The sequence below is a fragment of the Pelodiscus sinensis genome, chromosome 1, assembly GCF_049634645.1.
Source record: "Pelodiscus sinensis isolate JC-2024 chromosome 1, ASM4963464v1, whole genome shotgun sequence".
NCBI lineage: Eukaryota > Metazoa > Chordata > Testudines > Trionychidae > Pelodiscus > Pelodiscus sinensis.
Genome location: NC_134711.1, coordinates 39,766,544 through 39,789,796, shown reverse-complemented (window position 1 = coordinate 39,789,796; position 23,253 = coordinate 39,766,544). Strand labels below are relative to the sequence as shown.

Below are 23,253 nucleotides of genomic sequence, written 5' to 3'. Positions count from 1 at the left end.
GGATGCTAATGGGACACTTCAGAATTGCAAATGCTGCGGGGGATTTAAATATCCCCCGCGGCATTTGCATGAACATGGCTGCCGCTTTTTTCCGGCTCGGGGCTTTGCCGGAGAAAAGCGCCAGTCTAGACGGGATCTTTCGGAAAATAAAGCCTTTTCCGGAAGATCCCTTATTCCTCTTAAATTCAGGAATAAGGGATCTTCCGGAAAAGGCTTTATTTTCTGAAAGATCCCGTCTAGACTGGCGCTTTTCTCCGGCAAAACCCCGAGCCGGAAAAAAGCGGCAGCCATGTCCATGCAAATGCCGCGGGGGATATTTAAATCCCCCGCGGCGTTTGCAATTCTGAAGTGTCTCATTAGCATCCCTTTTCCGGAAAAGGGTGCCAATGTAGACACAGCCTCGATTTTCATACAGTTACCCCCTCCTTCCAGACGAGTAATTGGATAAAGAAATAGACTAAATGGGGAGGTGACAGACACCAGTACCACAGATAATACTAAGCATGTTATGCAGTGTAGAAGATGCCAGAACTGGGATGTGGCAATCTAATTTAGTAGTCAGAGTTAGAGGATAGGAGTGGGAAGCTAGAGCCACATGCCAAATCAGGAAATAAATCAAGCCAAAGGACAGATCTGGAATCACAAAACTGGCAAGAAAGCAGGGCTTGAAAAGAGCAGCAGCATGCTGGAATAGTACAGGAACAATGCAGGAGGAAGACGAGGAACAAGCCAGAGACAAGAACAACCTCAGCTGCAATTAAATGCAGGACTTTGACTGAAGGAGCCATATCAGGTGGTCTGGCCAGTGAGGCCATTCTGTCGCAGCTCAGATGGATTAACTAACCTGCCTCAAAGGCTATGCTTGAATTCCCTCAGCTAATTCTGGGGCTAGCAATCTCAAAGTTCCTAATAGTGGGAATGGTGGATTTAAAAAAAAAAAAAAAACGAACAACAAAAACCATACAGACACACAGAATTGTGGAGAGAGTCAGAATGGGTGACCCAAATTATGTTTTCTGAATATAATTCATTTATATGAAAACTTTTATCATTTAAATTTCTTAGGCCAAAAACAGCATCATAAATATAATAGCTCTAGTATATCTTGAAAATATAGTATAAAAATCAAGGTATATCTGGTTTAATACATACAATATAAATATATCTCCATGCATAAAGTAAAAATCAAATATATTAGTTGTAATATATGTAATATGTACAAACCTCTGTATGTGTAAATTCAATTCTACATGGGGGACCAAATACTTATTCACTCCTAGTCTAAATAAAGTTAGATTTGGATAAAGATATTTTTCCTAATTATTGTCTAAATATAATTAGGAATACATGTTTTGTAATTTATCAACCACAACAATATTCAAAACACAGAACAGCTGAAGCTTGTTCTTCTACATTTATTCCTGTATTAGTCTACAGTACTGTCAAAAAGGATCATTTACAGAACACACAACTTGTGCTGTTTGACACTCTCATAGAGTTCTATCAGCAATACAAAATAACCAATAGATGAGTAATTCATCTTAAATAAAGATTCCTCCAAATTTATGGTTTAGGCACATTAGTTTGTAGATCTGCTAAAATTATACTGCAAGAGTGTATCACGGAATATGTTGACATGAAAGCGGTGATATTCATTTTAGTTTAGTTTTAGAAGAAAAATATCAAAACATATGCTATGATCTCTGTAACAGCAGATGGACTATTACTAACTCTTGATTCCTGATTTAATCACTGCATCCATTTTTTAAGATCTAACAATTAAGTTACGATATGTCATGATTTTTACAGTCACATATATCATAATTGTCTAGAGGACATACTATTACACTTCCTGCTAACTCAATAGCAGCCAAAAATTATTTTACTTATACGTGTAGAGTTAAAACTTTATAACCACTGTAGTATGGACATAGCTGTAACACTATATAGGTGTTTTATCCCAGTATAGTTATTCCCATGTCAGAAGTGAAATACTCTAAAATGACGAGAGACCTTTTTGACATAACAGTGTCCATACTGAGGATTGAACAGATATAAATATTTTAGTCACACAGACAAAAATCACACTTTCACGGACAGAATTAAACAGATACTAAATTATGTAAATCAGGTTTCTAAATTTAAGAACCATTACAACAGACAATTTACCTTCCCTTACAGTGGTAACTTCGTTTTAAAAAAATCCTTACACTGTACAGAAGCCTTTGAACAACCAGCATAGGCTTTCAATTCACTCAGAATAAATGGAGCAGACATTCTGTCTACTTCTGTGTTTATGGAGCACCTACCACAATAGGGTCCTGAATCTGAGCAGAGTCTTTAAGCAGGATACCACAAACAAATCTTCCCCTCGCAAGTAAAATGAATAATTCATGCTTTGAACTGCTGCTTTGTGTAAGACACACAATAGTGTCATATTTACAACATAGTGTAATTGCATTCATTATTAAAATGTCAAAAAAGAGAAGTTATACACAGTAGCAGAACTATCTATTCCCCCAAGAATAAGTGCTGGGCTTCTGTGCTTTAAATCTTCTTCCATAATTTGTATGGACTATTACCATAACAGACCCATTTTCAACTTGCTTTATCCACTGGTTTGTCTAAACTGAATCACATATACTGTACAAAATAGGGAAAGTGTAAAAGCTCTTTTTTCAAGAATAAAGCTCACATGTCATTCTGTTATTCTCCTTAGTTTTACTCGCCATAGCTACAGGCATGAAAATATCAGTAAACCAAAAATAGGTTGTTTTTTGGGTGTTTTTAATGCTGTAAATGTGAAAGACTATAACACATATACATTTTGTATACTGTGATACTGGCTGACCAGGCACCAGCTTTCACCAAAGCTTTAGGCTTCAGGCTCTGACAAATTTATCACAGGAAACCAATCTATTTTACCTATGTGTTAATACATCCAAGACAGGTGTTGAACTTATAACAATGTGTTTAGTGTTTAAATTTAATAAATGCTTGTAAGTTTCTTCCTGTATGAATCTAATTTATTATATCTTCATCACATGCTACAAGGTAATATTTAAATTTTTACTTTATAACTGTAAAAAATATTTTCCCATCCAACTTTTCAGAAGGAATCATTTCCTACTTATTAAGAAATTGATAAAAACAAAGTGGGCCATTGTGGGACATCACAACAGGACTGTTAATTTCCCATTTACACCTCTGAAGAGGACATATACGCAGAAAGGCTTATCCCAAAAGCCTGAATTCTGAGAAAAAAATGAACAAGAAAATCTTTCATCTTTTTTGCTGCAGGTTTGAGTAACTTGCCCGAGGGAGAAATCTAGTTAATTAGCCCCAGGTGTTTTCCTGCCTTCATTTTATTGCAGCAGACTCCAGTAGTTCACTCTGGAATGAGAAAACCACTTATCCAGTGTCCTGTATATCTGACTTCCACCAGAGTGTGGAAGACCGCTGGCTTCGGTCTGGCACACGTTTCCCCCACCCCCTTTTCAATACCATGTGGTTGGGCAACTTGGGTCATTAAACAGTGCACTCTGGACAACCCATCGGCATTGCCATGGTAGCTTCCTACTCTATGCTGCACCCAAAACTGGAATGGCTGGAGGGTCACTGTGCATTCTTTTCTTTGTGTCGCTGCATCCTTAAGCCTGTCACAATATGTACAGGTAAATCACAATTTGTAACTCAAAATGGTGATAATTATATAATAAAGTGCCAGTCAGACCCGTACACTGGGGGCTGCGAAGGATTGAATGCACCTTTCATAGTCCCCAAAGTAAGCATGAGAAAGGGAGTCTGGTGTTAGTATATTATAACAAAATCATTTTACCAATCATTGTCTCCACTCAATTTTTTCATTAACTCTCTATGCTCACTCATTGCATGATTGTTTTGAACTCCTTTATATTTAAAAAAATTGCAGTCCACATTTACAAAAAAAAGCGCGCACACACACACAAATTTCTGCTTATAGGCCTGCAGTGCCTCAAAAGACTTCAGAATATCCATTCTGTCTCTGGGGATCCTGACTTTGCATCTGGTATACCTCCATGTAAGAATACATCCTTTCTTGAATCCATATTTATAGCTCCTTTATACAGAAAGGAAGCTGACAGTGTATTTACTAGCTCTTTCTTTGATACCAGAGAGTGAGGAATTTCATTCCAATTATTATACACAATGACCATTTGCTTTGAAGATAACACTCTTCTTCATTTGCATTCCCCAAGGCTTCATTGGTGTTTGAGGAATTATTTTACTTACAGGAATAAACATAATGTATAAGTTTGCTATTGCATTGTATAGGAACAGATAAGAGAGAACAATAGAAGGGCCCAGGAAGTTTAAACGACCTATATACTCCTTTGTATTCAGCCATTACTTTGATCTATCCAAATAGCAAGTAAATTGTACTGTGGCACTAGACTGACATGGTTTGCCAGTAACACAGCCCTAAAAGACATTTTGTGTTGACTAAAACCCATCACCTTTTAAAACCATGGACCATAACTCATTTGTATATATATGTTTATGTGCTTTAACCTATAAGTAACTCATTTATTTTCACTAGTAAATAAATCCTTAGTTTTCCACATGATTAGCTCCACGTTGTCTTTGGTGTGAGATCTGAACTGGTCTTGTAGAACTGAACGCAACCTCAATATTCTGTGATTGTTGATGATTGGCAATAAGTGATCACTTGCCTGGGTAGCAGGATAGACTGGATTGTTTAAGGGAAAAGTCTGTGACTCCATGATAATACTGTGCTTCAGCAGTTCACATTTGTGATTGGGCTGGTGAAATCTTATTATAGCTCATGCAACCAGTTTGGGTATCTGCTCCACTTTTTGATAGTCTGCCCTGAGGTTGGCACTCAATCACAAACCACTCCAGACAGAGTGACATGTATTAAGAATTTCGATTTTCTGTTTGATACAGTACATACCAGTTCCTTTGCTTATATATGGGGGCTTGAAGAATTTCACAGCACCATACAAGTTGACTATAGTTCCACCTTTAAGATGATTCAGAGGCGTATATGTATATTTTGGTGCAACTGGCTGGAAAGAGACAATAAATAAAAGTAGATACATATAAAACGTTGCTAAAAATATTAATCCAAAATTGTTTTATCATCCTTCTCACCCAAAATACTGCCCTTTTCTTGCCATTTTTTAAAAATGAGCACTATCTAGTCCCCTTAGGTGTTAGAGCACCTCATTTCAGAAGCTCAAAACAAATGCATCTGCTTCCCATAGGCAGCAAGCAAGCACAAGGAGTTATTTGATTTTCCCTCTCAATTTCTTTCTGTGGGTGTGTTTCCCTTGTTATAAATATAAACTAACAAATGTAACTTATTTGAACATGTGAATGCAAGCAATATTACTTGAAAATATCTTTTTAATTGATTACAACTTTATCCATCACCCTGGCATCTGATGACCTTTTAGAGATGCATATCACTCCGACAAAATATTTTTGAAATTCATTTTTGCAAAGATCACCACAGATCATTATTGCTCAAGTCTTACATCTCCTGCAACAGTCACCCAGAAAAATGTCTCTAGCGCTTACGATTTTTTAACCTCTGGGGTATTTGAAAGCTAGCTCAAGGCTTCTGTTTTACTGATCATCCCCAACGTGAAGTCCCACTGTGTGCCTGCCAGTTCCTTTCAACATTTCCCTAAATTAACTGAAGTTAGTAGAGATTCTGGGAGGGGGGTGTTTCCCTTACAAAAATAGCATAAAATGGACACATGGATGGAAGACCCAGGTCACACATTAAAAAGCTGAATCTCCAAACTGAAGGAGAAAGAGGGTGGATAACTAAGAATCCTAGGTGATACTTTCCAAGGATTAAATAATTATCCCTTATTTTAAAATATCTCGCAGGCGACATTTCCACTCTATAGTTCTAGGTGTATTTTTCACAAAAACCAATCAATGTAACTGGCAGTGTTAGATGGGGCCACTATCCAACAAGCATCAAGTTTTGCTTGATTTTAAAATCAAAGGAAAGATAAAGCTCCAACTTATGAAAAGCACAAATATATGCTCAAGGTTCCTTCACCAGAGAAATAAAAGCATCCAATATTAAGTTAACTTATATAAGAGTAAACCCTGAAGAAGCAAAAATTCTGAGTATTGGACAAGTTTGGGTTTCCCTATTTCAGTTTCTGCTTTTAATTTCCTGCCCTAATTTGTTAAAAAGCTCTGTTCCATCCCAGAAGTACGTCTGTATTTCAGAGGTGATCAAAATGATCTATGTTCTTACTTCATAAGGCTGCTTTCATACCTCTAGTAGTTCCATTTCTGCAATGTTTTGTGTATGAGTATATTCCTAAACTTGTGTAAAACCCAACTAAATCAACCTTTTCTAGGGTAATATTGGATACTTATATGAATTAGCTTAATATTGGATGCCAGAATTTGCCCTAATGTAACATACTGCAAGAGTGGGGCTTTAGTAGAACTTTTTTGAGATTTTTTACAAGAAATGCACTGCAGAGGTGTGAAGTACTATTTACAAACTTTTAGTGTATTCTCCAAGCATATTATTTGAAAAATGCTAAGACAAAGTAATGGCCATTTAAAAATTATGTTCCAGTAAAGCATATAGAAAAAATGCTCCAGTGAAGCTATTAAATGATATTTAATTAAACAAAAAATTACTAGACTATAAACTCACCATGGATGCTGTTTCTGATGTTGTGACCAAATATGGCTTAGTATAAATCTGAGGAGAAGAAACAGTCAAAAGATTAATGGATTACAAATTTGAAAACTGTACTGTACAACGGTAACAACAAATATAATTTCCAACTGCTTGAGCAAGTATTTTAAAAATTCTTTATTCTCCAACAAAAAACTAGTCTGACTACAGGTGATAAAAGAGAGACCAAAACAATGCTTTTTTTCCTCCTTTCATCTATAATTTACCTTTTTCAATATTTAAAATGTTTCCATTCCCCAATCATTCTTAACTTTCTTTTAAATAAATTGGTGACAACACATTACAAAACAGGATAAATTTAAGCATATTAGGGAGCTGTTAGTGCACTTTGGTAAGGTCCACGTGGATGTTTATTGTGTGGAAGGCTAATGCAAGATAGATTTACATCATAGATTGTTGCAATCTACTTATTTATCTTGAAACACCTCTAGACTACAAATATATCTGTTTCGAATGTGTTTGTATTATTAGTGAAGTAAAACTGATTAAGTACTATTTTATTTGTAAATAATTATAGCAAGGTGTTTGAAATTGGTTTGCAGCTAGTTGTGATCAAGAAATTCATTATTTCCTGTACATCACTTTTAAGGGTATTTAAGCATTATATATATATATATATATATATATATATATATATATATAAAATCATTGTCACTCATAACTAACAGAACAAAACAGTTTGCACAATAACCTGTTTTCGCTGGTCCACAACTCTACTGTGGGTTTAAATAACCCATGCAGGAATTTGGGAAGTGAAATTTAATTTGAAGAGTTAAAAAAGTACCATACAAACAAGTTTGAAGCTTGATACTACTTAGCACATAACTGGTCATGAACATTATGAGTCATTGAAAAGACACTTCTGAGCCTTAACAGAGTAGTCATCAGCTAAAATGTTTTCAGCACATTCTAGTGCAGTCCTACCTTATTTCACATCAGAACAATGCTTCTAGAGAAAAAGTGCATATATTCATTGTTTAGCCTGCCAGGTACCAGGAACTGTTGCTGGAATCATTTGCAGGCAGGATATTGGAAAACTGTCATTGAAAACTGGCAAACAGAAGCCACAGACACCATCCCTGCCCATCCTTGTTAATAGACCTTGATGGACCTAACCATGAACTTATCTAGATTTTTTTCAATCCTGTTATAGTCCTGGCCTTCAAAACAACTTCTCACAGGAGTTCCACAGGTTGACTCTGTGTTATGTGAAGAAATATTTATTTTTATTTTAAACCTACTACTATTAATTTCATTTGGTGGTCCCTACTTCTTGTGTTATGAGGAGTAAACAGCACTTCCTTATCTACCTTCTCTACACCAGTAATGATTTTCTAGACCTCAGTCATAATCCCCTTAGACTTTTCCAAGCTAAAAAGCCCCAGGCTTATTAACCTCTCATTATAAGGTAGTCGTTCCATACCCCCAATAATTTTTGTTGTCCCTTTCTGAACTTTTTCCAATACTTTTGAGATGGGGCAACCACATCCACATGTAATAGTCAATGTGTGGGTATTCCTTGGATTTATATAGTAGCTATATAATATTTTGTCTTATTATCTATCTTTCAGGGTATGTCTACACTATACGGAAGATCAGACGCTGCCACAATCAATCTTACAGGGTTTGATTTAGTGGATCTAGTGAAGACCCTCTAAATTGAACTCAGAGGATGCCCCCTGTCAATGCTGTTACTCCTGTTCCTCATGAGAAGAAAGGGGAGCCTATATGAGCATTTGCTATCAAATTAAGATACTCTATTTAAGGTATGTCAACTCCAGCTATGTAATTAACATAGCTGGAGTTGTGTATCTTAATCTGACCTTTTGCTGTAGTGTAGACCAGGCCTTAATGATCCCCAACATTCTGTTTGCTTTTTTGACTGCCACTGCATATTGAGTGGATGTTTTCAGAGAAATATCCACCAGGACTCCACATATTTTTAATATAAAATGATATCTCATAAGGTGCATCGCAAACCTAAAAACTTTCTAGGTTTTCACCATAATTGGCTATTGTTAATATAAAACCAATCTGTGTGGTTGTCTGCATGGCTCCTCATTTTAGACTTTGGGTATGTGAACTGTAGTACTCAAAGTGCTTTTCTGTAACAGTCGATCCTGAATGCTATTAACATGAACTAAATGGTATATTATTCATGTGAAGATAATTAAGTATTATTTGAAGAGGACCAACACAAACTAGGTACCTTTCACTTCATGCCAGCACTGTCCACATACAGGAACTGAAACACAGAACTTTAGTGCATGTAGTTCATGTTGTAGTTCACTCCCTCTCCACCCTTGCTCATCCTGCTCCAAGTCAGCACTTATGCAGTGTAGATGTAGCTTATGGTACTTAGATTAATAACATTTTTCTATCTGTACTTTTTATCTTCTGTTAAATTATTGATGACTTGGACATTTAAATTGGAAAACTGAACCCAGTGCACCTACATACATAAATGTTTGACCCTGCATCTTCAGATACTTCCAGTTGACAGCAGTGTTGGTCATCTTCATTAGCAGAAAATGATTTGGCCACGTTAAATCCAGCTACCACCATGGTATCCTATTAAAAAATACAAAATTAAACCAATAACTGACATTGTTTTTATTCAACATGCTGTATCCCTATGTCAACTTCCAAAAAAACAACATATGTTTTGACAGTTCTGTAAAACATCAGGTTTCCTAGATGTGGTAATATGGCACACATAAAATCAGGAGTAACCCTGCAACAAGTATCGCCTTGTACTCACTAAAATTGATCTAAAAGTTTACGATCAATCTATGGAGGTGTAATGGCAGATAAATGTGAAATGATCCACATCATCCAAAACGATAGTGTGATTTGAACTAATATTCTGGCGTCAAAACATTTTCAGACTTTTAAACCCTGGCACCTCTCACTATAGACTAGGAATTACTGAGTGAAATTCTACGGGGCCTATATTAAAGAGAATGTCAATCAAGATTTCACAATAGTCCCTTTGCTAACTTATAAGTCTATCAGGTCTCTTGAAAAACATGTATTTTGTTTCAGATGTTGTTTGGAATCCCAAGTCTCATAACTTTCGTTTGTAAAACGAAACTACAACAATTCATAATATGAAGCATTGCATAATATGAAGTATAATATGATCTAAACCAACAACTTTTACTACTTCTGTTTATTTGAAAGAAATATAAGTCCATCTACAGTAGCAAAATCAAAAAAGCCATCTGGAAGGAAGGGGAACATTTTCTGTTCAAATATAATTCAAAATGCAAAATGCAAGAATATGCAAGCAGCACTTCATTCTGAAAAGAATTTGTAACTACAGTAACTACTGGACTGAGCAAAAAGAAAAGAATTAAGTGTTCTAGAGATTAACCTAGAGAATGGCACTAACAAGATACAAATATTCCATTTCTTTGAAATGTGCAAATCACATTTACAGGTCCTTTAACAATATAGGTAATTTGCAGTGGTATAATTTATACACAAAATTCCAAGCTGAATGAAATATATGTATGAATATTTTAAAGGTTCTTCCTTCAGTTTAAGGTTTTAAATCAGGAATACACATGAATACACACACACACACACACACACACACACACACACACACACACTCAATCTCTCTCCCTGCTCTTTTCAAACAAAGCTGTTTGAGTTGCTCTGGCATAAAGCCAAAGGGAAGTTATTTTATGGAGAGTGCTTTTGCAAAGACACTCTGTTATGTTTTTCTTAAATAGCTTTTAAATGTCAATGATTTGAAAACTATACTAAACCCATAATGGAATATGCTTGCATGAAATGGTTCTATCTGAAAAAAAGAAAGAATGTTGTACCATTGGCCTGTTACAAAAGGAATAAAGAAAGTTATTAGTTATTGGGGGGGGGGGGGGGAGGGAGTGGGACAGAGAAGATTTATACACTTCCCGGTTGAGAACAAAAATGAATAAGTAGTTTTCATTCTCTGCACCCTTTAGCCTATTTTACATCTATGCAGCAACTATTTACATAAATTGAAGTGACATCCAATAGATGTGGCAAGCCAAAAACGTATGTGACACACATCTACTTTGGTCAGGATCTTACTTGAGGCAGGACATTTAGCATCAAAAACCAGAATTGAATAGTTTTAAATGGTTCACTATAGCATACTCTGCCATTAGAGTTTAGCCAAATGTGAGAGTATAGAAATGGAAATGAATTACAGCATCATAAGGCAGAGAACAAAGGCGTTATAGAATGTTTACTACATAGTGATTATGATATATGGTTTAGACCCAACAAATCTTCCATCTAGGCAGGGGGCGAGATTTGATGACCCCTGCAGTCCCTTCTAATCCTCTGATTCTAAGTGACTGCTCACTGTAATTTATTATTACCTATACTATAGTGTCTAGAAATCTTAACCAAGACTGGGACCCCTTTGTGACAGACAATGTCCAGTCACAGTATTAAAAAGACCCTGAGTCAAAGAGAATACAGTCAACTGAACAAGGGAAACAGAGGAAGGGAAACATCAACTTCATTTTACAGATGGGGAACTGAGAACTGAGTCACAGAGTCACTTAAGCCCAGATTTAGGTTCTTCCACTAACAGCTGCAATGCTGCAAAGCCTAATTGAAAATCAAAGGTCCATAGTGCTCTTATTTCCTAAGTCTCATTTTCAAGGCTATAATGCTAGGCAAAGCAATGTTTATATACCTTTAAAAATCTGGGTCTAAATGATTTAACCAAGGTCACTCAGGGAATCTGTGGTAGAAAAATAGAAATTGACCCCAGACTTCCTCAGTGCCAATGCAGTATCTTAAAATACCTTCCTCAATCCAGTGTGTTTCAGCAGCATTAATAGAACATCTATTCATATTAGCAGAATCAGGACAAGCAGTGTCTCAATTAGTTGTACCAACCACAGAGGAAAGTCAGCACTTTGTGAAACATACACAGATATGGTTTATGCCATAAGGAACTTTCAATTTACATTTTAGACAAGAAAGCAAATGAGGGCAAGAACAAAACATAGAAAACTGGGCATGTTTCTCTTGATGGGATAGTGCTATGAATCTGAATGATGGGTAAATTTTACAAATACGCAAACTGATGCAGAAAGGAATTGAGTGTTACCCTTGGTCACAGCAAATCAGTGACAGAGTCGAAAACAGATGCTCAGTCTCTTGCTTTTACATGGCAGGATTTATGTATTTCAAAATATAAAAATGTACAGCCTCTCCTTTCCAGTTTCAATTCTATAATCAGTAACACCATTTCTTTTAATTAGTTAAATTATGAATGTGCATACATAAAGGCAGTCTGGCCAATTTAGCATCATTCTGATCTTCTGATATACAGTGACAAATTTAAGAACGTCTAATACACTGATGGAAAATTAATACAAAGTTGTGTTTAAAATGTGCCCTAGCTTATATACAAGGTAAACACTAAGGGTATGTCTATACTACCCCCCCTAGTTCGAACTGGGGGGGGGGGGTTAATGTAGTCATACGGAGTTGCAAATGAAGCCTGGGATTTGAATTTCCCGGGCTTCATTTGCATAAAGCCAGCTGGTGCCATTTTTAAATGCCGGCTAGTTCGGACTGCGTGCCGCGCGGCTACACGCGGCACGAACTAGCTAGTTCGGATTAGGCTTCCTAATCTGAACTAGCTGTACACCTCGTTCCAAGGTTCCACGAGGCGTACAGCCTAATCCAAACTAGCTAGTTCGTGCCGTGTGTAGCCGCGCGGCACGCAGTCCGAACTAGCCGGCATTTAAAAAAGGCGCCGGCCGGCTTTATGCAAATGAAGCCTGGGAAATTCAAATCCCGGGCTTCATTTGCAACTCCGTATGACTACATTAGCCCCCGTAGTTCGAACCCTAAGCACTTTAAAGCAAATTTAAGAATGTACCCACAGAAAAATCTGCAATCTTTAAATGTTCATTTGTCTTATGGGGAAAATAACTTCCATTCACACTTAGTTCTTCCTTTGGTTTGTTTTAAACCTGTTATCCATTAATTTCATTTGGTGAACCCTAGTTCTTGTGTTATGGGAACTAGTAAATAACTTTTCTTTAATCACTTTCTCCATACCAGTCATGATTTTGAAGACCTTTATCATAGCCCCTCTTTAGTCTCCTCTTTTCTAAAATGAAAAGTGCCATTTTTTTAATTCTCTCCTCACTATTAGTTTACCATTTCCATATGGACATTAACATTAAGAGAAGACACAAAAGAAATTAAAAACAAGAACACTCATATTGGGTCAGACCAGAGGTCCATCTAGCTCAGTATCCTGTTTTCTGACAGTGGCCAATGCTAGCTGCCCCAGAGAGAATAAACAGAACAGGAATCATTGAGTGGCAGAGGTTAGGGACACTTAATCTTACCCTATATTCTTACCTAAAGAGGTTGCAACTACATTATTCTTACAATATGTGAAATGAGATGCATTAAAGGTGTAAAATAATAAAATAATCAGTGTAAGAAGTCTTGAGACGGTGTTTTTAATTTGTCTCAAAAATTTCCTCAACACTTAAGATTCAATGATTCTTTATGATGTGGTGGCACTTGAAAGCTTTAAAAAATGAAAGAAGTAGTTGAAAATAAGGTCCAGTAAATTAAATTAAGTTCAAAGTCCAAATACTGGAAAGTCAACTAAATAAAGGTGCAGATTAATTAAACAGATGGAGTACATATTGTAAAGTACATATTGTACTTTTTCATATCTTATGCACGTAATTATTTTTTTTATTGTACTAGAAAACTTTGAACTTGATTAATGAATGGAAAAATAAATAATGATCTCAGAGGAATAGTTAATATACCACTGCTTTTCCTCTGGGTTTTTCATACTACTACAGAAAGAAAATCTTGCCTCTGAATTGAAAAATATAAAGTTATCTGTATTTCTCTGGTGAAGCTAACAAGGTTCATTCACCTAAAACTGGTTTGTATTTTTTACAAAGGTAATGGTATAAAATCCATGCTGTGTGTCAGAAATGTGCGCTTCCTTCAGCCATCAATGAATGGCTCCAGAACCTCTCATTACAAAGTGGGTGGTTTATATGCAGAGGGCTCTATACAAAAAGGTGCATTCTCCTGTATAAGTCCTTCCTCCCACTGCCCATCTTGGTTCACCCAGGCCAGCTCACTCCTAAAGCACATAAGGGGCAGATGGCAATTGTGCTCCAAAGACTGGTCAATCTCTTCCAGAAAAGAGACATTTTCAATAAATTTTCGTACAAGTAAATGCTTGTCAATAGCTTTTCAAGTGTTGTACATTAAACTTGCATAAACAATGTCAAATCTTAATAAGAGTTCTGTTTTTCTCCTACATGTTAATATATAGGAGAGGCACTCTGATGGGTGTGCAACTCCCTACTGGGAGCATGAGAGTCACCTGCACACGATAGTGTGGCCAGGGACAGCTGCTGGTGAACCTGGTACCCAACCCTAGCGGTCAGGGCAGGGGACTGCACAGACACAGCAGAGGAGCTGTCAGAGCTGGATACTGGCTCCAGTGAGCAGTGGCCCAACATACATCTGCTTTCACTGCAGAAGTTCCTTGCCCAGTCTCTGGCTTTGCAGGACTTGCTTGCTGTCGCTAGAGTCCGGCAGCATCACAGATATAAATTTTGTATCCACCGTGGTAACCATAAGGTTATATTTCACAGATTACAAAGTGACTATAATTGTGACCATCTAGTTGGACCTCCTGCATAACACAGACCAGAGAACTACCTTAAATTAAATATTGTTTGAACCACAGCATATACTATAGACTGACCCAAATCACCCTTTTACAGCATGTGCACCAAGCTAAATAAATTAAACTCATTGAAACTATAACTATGGTATGTTTATATGCAAATTGGGCACAAATATATAAACTAGCTCATTAAACAATTTGCATGGACTGTCATGTGTAAGAAGTGATTCTCGACCAAGCATCTGCAGCTCCCTGGGGGGACGCAAGCTGGTTTCAGGTGGGCCACCAAGCAAGCCCAGAATTAGACTTGCTGAGACTGAGGCTGAAAACCAAAGTCCTACAGCATGAGACTGAAGCCTAGACCCTGAGCCCCACCACCTTGAACAGACACTGAAGACTGAGCAATGTATCTTTGTAGGCACTCCTGTGGCCTGAGACCCAAGCAACAGAAAACAAGTTGTTGTGGCACTGGTGGGCCATGGAGTTTTTATAGCATTTTGGAGAGGGGTCTCAAAGGAAAAAAGGATGAGAACCCCAGACATATGGTACAGAACTAAAGTTGAAAGCAATATGTATTTAGCTGAAATACTGAGAGATATTTGGGAAAGCTACTGTTTTGAAGCATTTGCTCCTCATCTTGTTTTGGCATAACCATCAAAGAAGAAAAGTCTTGGGAAAAAAATCTTGTGCAGCTTTTAAAAACTTAAAAAAAAAAAACACCTTTTATTATGAGGGAAAAGATCCCTTAACTGAAGCAAAAAACTCCTAATACACTTAGTACTGTACATGACATTTCCTGAACCCTTTCAGGGAGACTAGCTATCAACTGTGTACTGTACAGATGTTTCTTTTGCTGGAACAAGCTTAGGCATCTTAAAAAAAAAAAAGATCACTTTCCTTTTGGCTTTCTCTGCACCCTCTTCTTCCTCAAACACTTGTTAAAATGTATTGGAATGTGTATAATGATTATATCAAAGAACATTTATTTATCTCAGAGACAATAGCCTGTAGTGGATCTATCCTGATTTCTTGGGTAGATCCCAAACTGATTTGATGGGTACACTGAGGGCAGGTCTACATTAGAAATGCTGTATCACTCTACATCTGGTGAAGATACTTTATGCTGACAGGAAGTGCTCTTCCGTTGACACAATTACTCCACCTCTGTGAAAGGCAGAAGCTATATCTTCGGGAGAGCATCTCCTGCCAACATAGCACCAGTGTGGGCAGCATTAAGTTAACTGCAACTTGCGTCACTGGGGAGGGGCCTTTTTTACTCCTCTGAATGATGTAAATTAGACTGACTTACGCAGCAGTGTAGACCTGCCCTCAGTAAAGAACCCAGGAGGAAGACAAAAAGGAGAGGTAGGTCGTTGACACAAGGACACAGACTCTTTCAAGTGAGATAAAACAGATCCAGACTGAGGCACACTCTGACATGGGAACCTGCCAGAGTGTCTGAAGAAGCTAAACCTGCCTGGATCACTATTATAGGATGACAGAAAGTGCAAACATATAGGACTAAGAAGAATTCCTGCTATTAGCTGAAGATTCCTTAGCTGAGAGCAAGAGAGGAAGAAAGAGACCTGGGTGGGCTGGTCAATGAGTACAAGTTACCAATATGATGTGGCTGTAGAAAAGGCAAGTGAAATCCTAGGATGTTTATGTGATACATTTCAGTAGAGATAGAGAAGCATTAATACCATTGTACAAAGTACAGGTGCACAAAAGAGCTTCTAGAATGATCATTCAGAATGAAGAGACTAAAAAAAGCTTGTCCGAGGTAGTCAAATAAATAAAGGCTCCTATAAATGCCTCATCTAGGTAAACATCAGGACTACTGAAGCAGAAAAACAATGCTGGGACAAGAACAAATGAGCACAACCTAGGTATGAATAAATTTAGGCTGGAAATTAGAAGAAAGTTCCTAATTATCACAGGAGTGAAGTTCTGGAACAGACTTCCAATAGGAGTTGCGGAGGCAAACAACCTAATGAATTTTAAGACAGAGTTTGATAAATTTATGAGCAGGATTGTATGTCAGGGAAAGAGGGGGGCAAGATTCAGTTGTCCTGTGGGGATCCCTTCTGGTTCATGTTTTACGTTCCAAAAAATCTGATATTTCTGTGCTTCAGACAGTCACCCACAGGGTTAAGTAAAGGATTCTTCCCTTTACTCAAATGTATCCTGGGATTTTATTTTTCATTTGTGACTTTTCTCTGAAGCATTAGAGATGGACGTTGTTGAAGATGACATACTAGACAAAGCGGACTCATGCTGAGATGGTACTCTTTCAAGTACTTAGCTCACTGTTTTCCACTGAAACGTCAAGGGTCTAACTGATCACTATGGGTACGTCTACACATCAGTGTTATTTCGGAGTAACTAACATTATTCCAAAACAACATAGTCCATGTCTACACTAAAAGCAGTTATTTCAACATAATGTCAAAATAATGTTGAGGTGGAGGATTTCTTACTCCGTGTTCTGTAACTCTCATTTCACGAGGAGTAAGGGAAGTTGGAGGAAGAGTACGCTTTCTTGGACTTCATGCTGTGTCGACAGCGCCAAAATCCAAAATAAAACGTTTCAACTTAGGCTATGCAACTGGCATAGCTCAAACTGCGTAGCTTATTTTGGCTTTAGCCCTACTTTGTGCCCTACATGTGGGGACAGGAAGGAATTTCCCTCCTGGTTAGATTAGCAATGACTTTCAGAATTTTTCACCTTCTTCAGTAGCCTGGGCTGCTTGCTAGGATCATATCTATAAAGCTCAATTAATCAAGCCCCTGTTACTGCAGGGTCGTCAAGCATTAGTAAACCTCAGTCTCTCCTGTCCTCTGTCTGTGGTGAAACGCTCAAGTCTTCTGAGGACTGTAATACTTTGATCCAATTCCAGCTGTTAGATTTAGTATGATGATTATGGGTGGTGTTGGTAGCCAGTGATGTACAGGAGATCAGACTAGATGACCTGATGTTTTCTATGATTTTCAAATACTGAAGCAATTAGAATATCTAGCGTTCTCTCACATGGACCAGAAAAGAAAGCATGCAGAGTACAGAATGAAAGTATGTACCCTCCCAGTGCCTGCTTGTTACAGTGCCCACAGGTTGTTTCACCACTCTGCCATCTCAAGAGGCTTTCACAGCTTCAAGGTTTGTAGGCTTTCATGAGGTATCTGCAAGAAAAAAATCCTCCATCTTTGGATAAGCTAGCACTTCTCCTTCATCTGGTACTGACCTTCTGGCTCTTTGGGTTAACAATTAGGCTGAGTCTAAAAAATGAGGTTTACAGGATCTTTCGAAAAAGCCTTCCCTTTTCGAAAGAATCACATCTAGAGCACATTTTACTTTCAAAACAGCACTTTTTCGAAAGAGCACCATTACGTGATCGTGCAAATGAAGCATGGGAAATTCAAAACGCAACTTCATTTGCAATTTCGAAGTGCCTAATTTACATCCCTCTGTCAAAAGAGAGATGTAATCTAGACGTACCCTCTGATTTCACATAGAAATTAAGATTTTCAAACATTCTCTGGTGTGCAGAGACTAGTAGTTCTGGCTGACAAAAATCAGCTACATTTACCAACGCACTCCTGAGCAGTTATCTGCTTTTCAGCTATCAGAAAGCAAGTAAAAGGGAAATGGTTATATTACAGAGTAAATGATAACTGACTAAATTCCCTTTATCTTACCCATTACAAAGACAGTTTCCCCAATTATCACCTCTAATATCACTAGCTCACAGACATTAACCTCCCTCCCTCATCTCCCCTCTGTTCTGAAATTTGATTTGTCCTTTTTATATGTGTTCACTTTTTTTGATTGTATCCCTTTGGTATTTATGGTCATGCCAATTTTCTTCCACAATTTGATCTGAGGAAGTGGGTCTGGCCCGCGAAAGCTCGTTACCTAATAAACCATCTTGTTAGTCTTTAAAGTGCTACACAGTCCTGTCTTTAAATTCCCTTTAGTAACTCATCCTTTTAATATTAGGCCAAAAAACCCTTGAGATAGTTGCAAAAGAAAAGAGTCACAGAATACGTTTACAATTAGCAGAAACAGTAAGCATAAGCACGGCATCTTGCTGAACAAAAACATAATATGTGGCAGTTTAATGCTCCTTTATAGCAGGACAATCTTGGCACCAGCACTTTTCAGCAGAGCTGCAAAGTGCAGTCCATATCCCACAAATACCTGTAGACTGATGGATTCCTGTCAGGCTATAAACATGTTAGATTAAGCTCTTTCTGCATTTTATTCGACCTTGTATCGATGGCACTCCCATAAACTTTTATTGCATGTCTTTTATTCATATGCTTATTTGATTACAACAAATAAAAGAGCTTTCTGATTAAAGCTGACAGTTTTTAACCAAATACTGCAATATGAATGCTTTTTGCTACTTCAGCAGTCTCTCACAATCCTACTCTAAATGATTTAAGATTCTAAACCTTAATGTTTTCTGCAGAAAAAAGACTGCTAGCTTAAATGAAGAGCTATACTTGGTCATTGTAGGATTTTCTTTAAAAATTCCCTAAACAATTGGAACAGACAGCTTAATGCACAATAAAATTCCAATGGGTGATGAGTTTTACGTAGCATCATAAATAGAAACAAAATAAATATTTTGCTGTTAAAGGTATTATATAAGTCACATAAAATATAAAACTTGCTCAAAACTAAATAAATTAAAACAGGTAAAAGTGATTAAATAATGTAGCATTCTTTGCCTCTACACTGCTAGCATACATTAATGTTGCCTTACACTTACCAGACGTGTAAAGAAACATTGAACAAAACAATACAAAGAGACCATAACATATACACGGGTTGCTAAATTCAGATGTTTTGACAATGTCATGCGTTGTGCATCACTGCTCTTTCTGCTGTTCATGCTGCTCCCCCAGTAGTGAAATCAACCCTAAACTAAAAAAGCTATGCCCTTGTAGATATTACTCCTGTTTCAGCATTTTACTAGATTACTGTCTGTACAAGTGATTCTGGAACTTCGTTGCTGACTCAGAATAAGAGCTCTGTATAGCTGACTAGACTTGTCTTGCACTGGAAAGAAGCCTTACCATTCTACAGGCTCAAGTAGTCACACAGTTTCCAATTAATAAACTGAAGTTTTTGCTGTGAACATTAAATCACTGTCAGTTGCTATCAACTCATATCTTGTGGCAATATGAAGTGTACAACATGGCATTCAAAATATTGTGAAAATATTCTTACCAGTTATACATTATTTAAGTGAAGAAAAATAAATCTTTCAGCTCTATATCATAAAAGACTGATTTGGGGGATAGAAAACAGAGGTCTTTTCTCAGCACTGTCACTGACTTAGGATAGGACCAGAGTGGATAAAAATCAATTATTTTTAAAATTTAAATCAACTTTTTAATTAAAAAATAAAATACTAAATTTTGAATTAAAAATAATAGTTACAGTTAACTCTCATCACAAATGTGCAACAACTACAACTACAGTCTCTCAAAAATTAATAGCTCTAATCTGTCAAACCTAATTACCAGCACTTGATTCTTGACAGTTCTGGCCTTTCAATTTCTGTTTCTCAGCAGACTCAAATAATGTGTAAAGAAAGACAAGCTGGATAGGATTGTTTTTGTTCTATGCTTAAGTAGTGGTGGATCTGGGCCAAGCACAGCAGAGGAGTCAGATAAGTCATTGTCTTAAAGACAGAAAGACAATATATAGAAAAGGACAGAGTCAGCATAGAAAGAAACAGTAGAGTGAACCGAAAAGAAAAAGGGAAGATGTAATTCAGCATCCCCACAGCTTCCTTTATTCTCCTTTGACAACAGAAAATAGGGTTACATATCTTTCAGAAAAAAAATAGATACATGGGGAAATGCCTATCAGAGTATTTAAAAGAAGTGGCACTGAAAGCTGTAATAAACTGAAAAAAATATATCAAATATCAACTGCGCAGTTTTGTCACAGACAATGCTGCAAACTTGGCAAAGATAAAAGGATACTTATAGAGCTATTTCTTCTTCTGTGCTTTAATAATATATGGCTGCAGTGTCAATTTAATGTAAATTTTAGCCGTAGACTAAAGTATGTCTTCTCCAGGAATAAAAGAAAAAGTTGTTGAAGTCACAAAATATTTCCGTAACAGCCTTTTGTCTTTAGCATCACTGAAGAGAGCAGCAGGATCCAAACTAATTATCCCTCAAAAAGTTCGATGGAATTCTGTGGTTGAAGTATCTCATCCAAAATATTTAGCATTGGATTAAAGAGGAATGTAGAGGATATACTTAATATATTGAAGCCTATTATCCATAGCCTTAAACAAACTTCAGAAAAATTGATGCAGAATTGCTGTCAAAATTTGGAAGGTTCATTTTGGAAGGTAAAAGAAACACATGACCAGAAAGTTAAACTACATGCAATAAAGAAGTGAATAGATAAAACTAACTCCAGCTCATTTTCTTGTGAACATTCTTAACTACAGACATAAATGCCCAACTTCTGAAGATGATGCCGTTGCCATGGCATGGGAATCTCAAAATCACTCCTCAGTTATGCCAGTCATCATAAATTTCAGGGATGGAGCAAACCCATTCAATTAGTGAATATTTATTGATTATATTTTGAACAAAATCACTCCCCTGAATTGATGAAAATCATTAGCTATGCACCTTGAAACAGAGTTCTTTCAGTTGTTAAGACAGTTATAAACTTTTCACAGCAATAACTTTCTCCGCAGACACAGAGGGAATATTTTCATCATTTCATATTATTCACACAAATCTAAGAAATTGAGTAGGAGCTGAAAAAGAAGTTACTCACCCTGAGCAGTAACGATAGCTCTTTGCGATGTGTTCCCCTGTGGGTACTCTACTCAGGTGTTGGTTCATCCTTGCGCTGGCAATCAGAGACTTTTATCCTAGCGGTGTCTTCCCACATTGCACATGCACAGTAGCCATCTCGCACTGTTTTCGTCCATTAGTTGCACGCCTGGCATGAGTCTCCCTACATTCCTTTTTTTACTGGAAATACTGTAACGGACTCCAAAGTAGTGGGGAGGAAGGGAAAGTAGTGGAGCACCCATAGGGACACACATGTCGAAGAACCATCATTACTTACAGGGTAAGTATTTTCTTCTCCTTCAAGTAGTGCCCCAGTGTGTGCTCTACTCCTGTGAGTAAAAAGCAGTACCCATTGTTGTGGAGATGGGACTTTGGAGTCATCTACTGGCAGAGATAATGATAGCATTGCCCACAGAAGTGGTAGGTACTGGTCCTTGCAGTAACACATTATGTTGTGCCAACGTGCGTGAGGAAGACCATGTAGCCACCCGGCAGATGTCAGCTAGCAGGACAATATGTAGAAAGGTGATAGATGCAGCTATTGCTCGGATGGAGTATGCAGTGACCACTTGTGGTGGTTCCTTGTTTCTGAGTCTACAGCAGGTATTTGTGCAAGTTGCTATCCATCTGGATATGCACTGTGTAGAGACAGTTGGTCCCCTGACGGAACCAGACATGGATATAAAAAGTCTATTCGATTTTCTAAAAGGTTTAGTCCCATCTATATAGAAAACGATAGCCCTTCTTGTATCAAGGGTATGTAATATTGCCTCCCTCGGGGAAGCATGTGACTTAGGGCAGTAAGTGGGTAGATAATGGGCTCATTAACATGGAAGTTGAAGATAACCTTTGGTAGAAATTTCGGACGGGGTCTGAGAATAATTTTATCTTTAGTGAAGAGTAAACGTATATGGTGGGTCCGCCATAAGGGCTGCGATTTCACTTACTTGTCATGCTGACGTGATCATGACAAGGAAGGACACTTTCATGACCATGTGTTGCATTGAGACTGTCGATAAGGATTCAAAGGGAGGTCTTCTTAAGGAGTCTAACTCAAAATTTAGGTTCCAAGGTGGGAAAAGTGAATGTAGGTAGGGTCACGCTTTGGACAGACTTGTTAGAAACCACTTAGTGATGGGATGGGCGAACATCACTCTGCACCATTCCTGAAATCTCTTCCATTTGTTTTGATAGGTGTATCTCATGGAAGAGTGTCGACTGCTGAGGAGGATCTCTGGGAGCATGTAAATTCATCATTCTGGAACCAAGGAGAAGCCAAGCAGTAAGCTACAGATTCTGAGAGTTCGGGTGATATGTTTGCCCGTTGTGTTTAGTTAATTGACTGAGGAGTGATGGTGAGTTGAAAGGGTTTGGCAACTGAAAAGTAATGAGGTATTGTCTCAGTCAATATGGTGTTGTTTGGATGACCCTCACTTGGTCCTCTAGAATCTTGCAGGTTACCCTGGGGATTGTTGTCTCAGTCAATATGGTGTTGTTTGGATGACCCTCACTTGGTCCTCTAGAATCTTGCAGGTTACCCTGGGGATTAGGGGAATTGGAGGGAATGTGTATGAAAGAGGAGCTGTTCATAGTACCGTGAACATGTCCCTGGCAGAGTTTGCCCTGGCCCCCTCAAGAGCAGAAGCAATGGCATTTGTGGTTGATTTTCATGGCAAAGAGGTCTATGACTGGACTGGGAACCCTCATTGCCAAAAAATGGGTAAGATAATTATCAGGCTGAGTACCCAGTCATGGTGCTGGATAAAATTGTCTGCTCAACTCATCTGCTCTGGTATTCTGTTGGCCTGGTATGTACACTGCGGTCGGTGTAACGTTGTTCTTCATGCACCAGTTCCAGAACTTGATTGCCTCAGCACATAGTGGCTACGTCTAGACTGGCTCCTTCTTTGGAAGAGGCATGCTAATTTCTAACTTTGGAATAGGGAAATCCGCGGGGGATTTAAATATCCCC

The 23,253-nt window shown here is 37.7% G+C and overlaps 1 protein-coding gene across 6 annotated transcripts in view; it reads right to left on the bottom strand.

The window, feature by feature from the left end:
* The window catches only part of POT1 (protection of telomeres 1), a 152,212-nt gene that overhangs the window by 81,668 nt on the left and 47,291 nt on the right, over nucleotides 1-23,253 (bottom strand). For 5 of the 6 annotated variants that reach the window (XM_075928408.1, XM_025184410.2, XM_075928396.1 and 2 more), the window contains 3 exons: nucleotides 9,203-9,313; nucleotides 6,698-6,745; nucleotides 4,955-5,069 (listed from right to left, as the gene is read on the bottom strand). In XM_075928408.1, the coding sequence (XP_075784523.1) occupies nucleotides 4,955-5,069; nucleotides 6,698-6,745; nucleotides 9,203-9,313 (274 nt within the window). The other variant, XM_075928429.1, reaches the window with a different exon arrangement.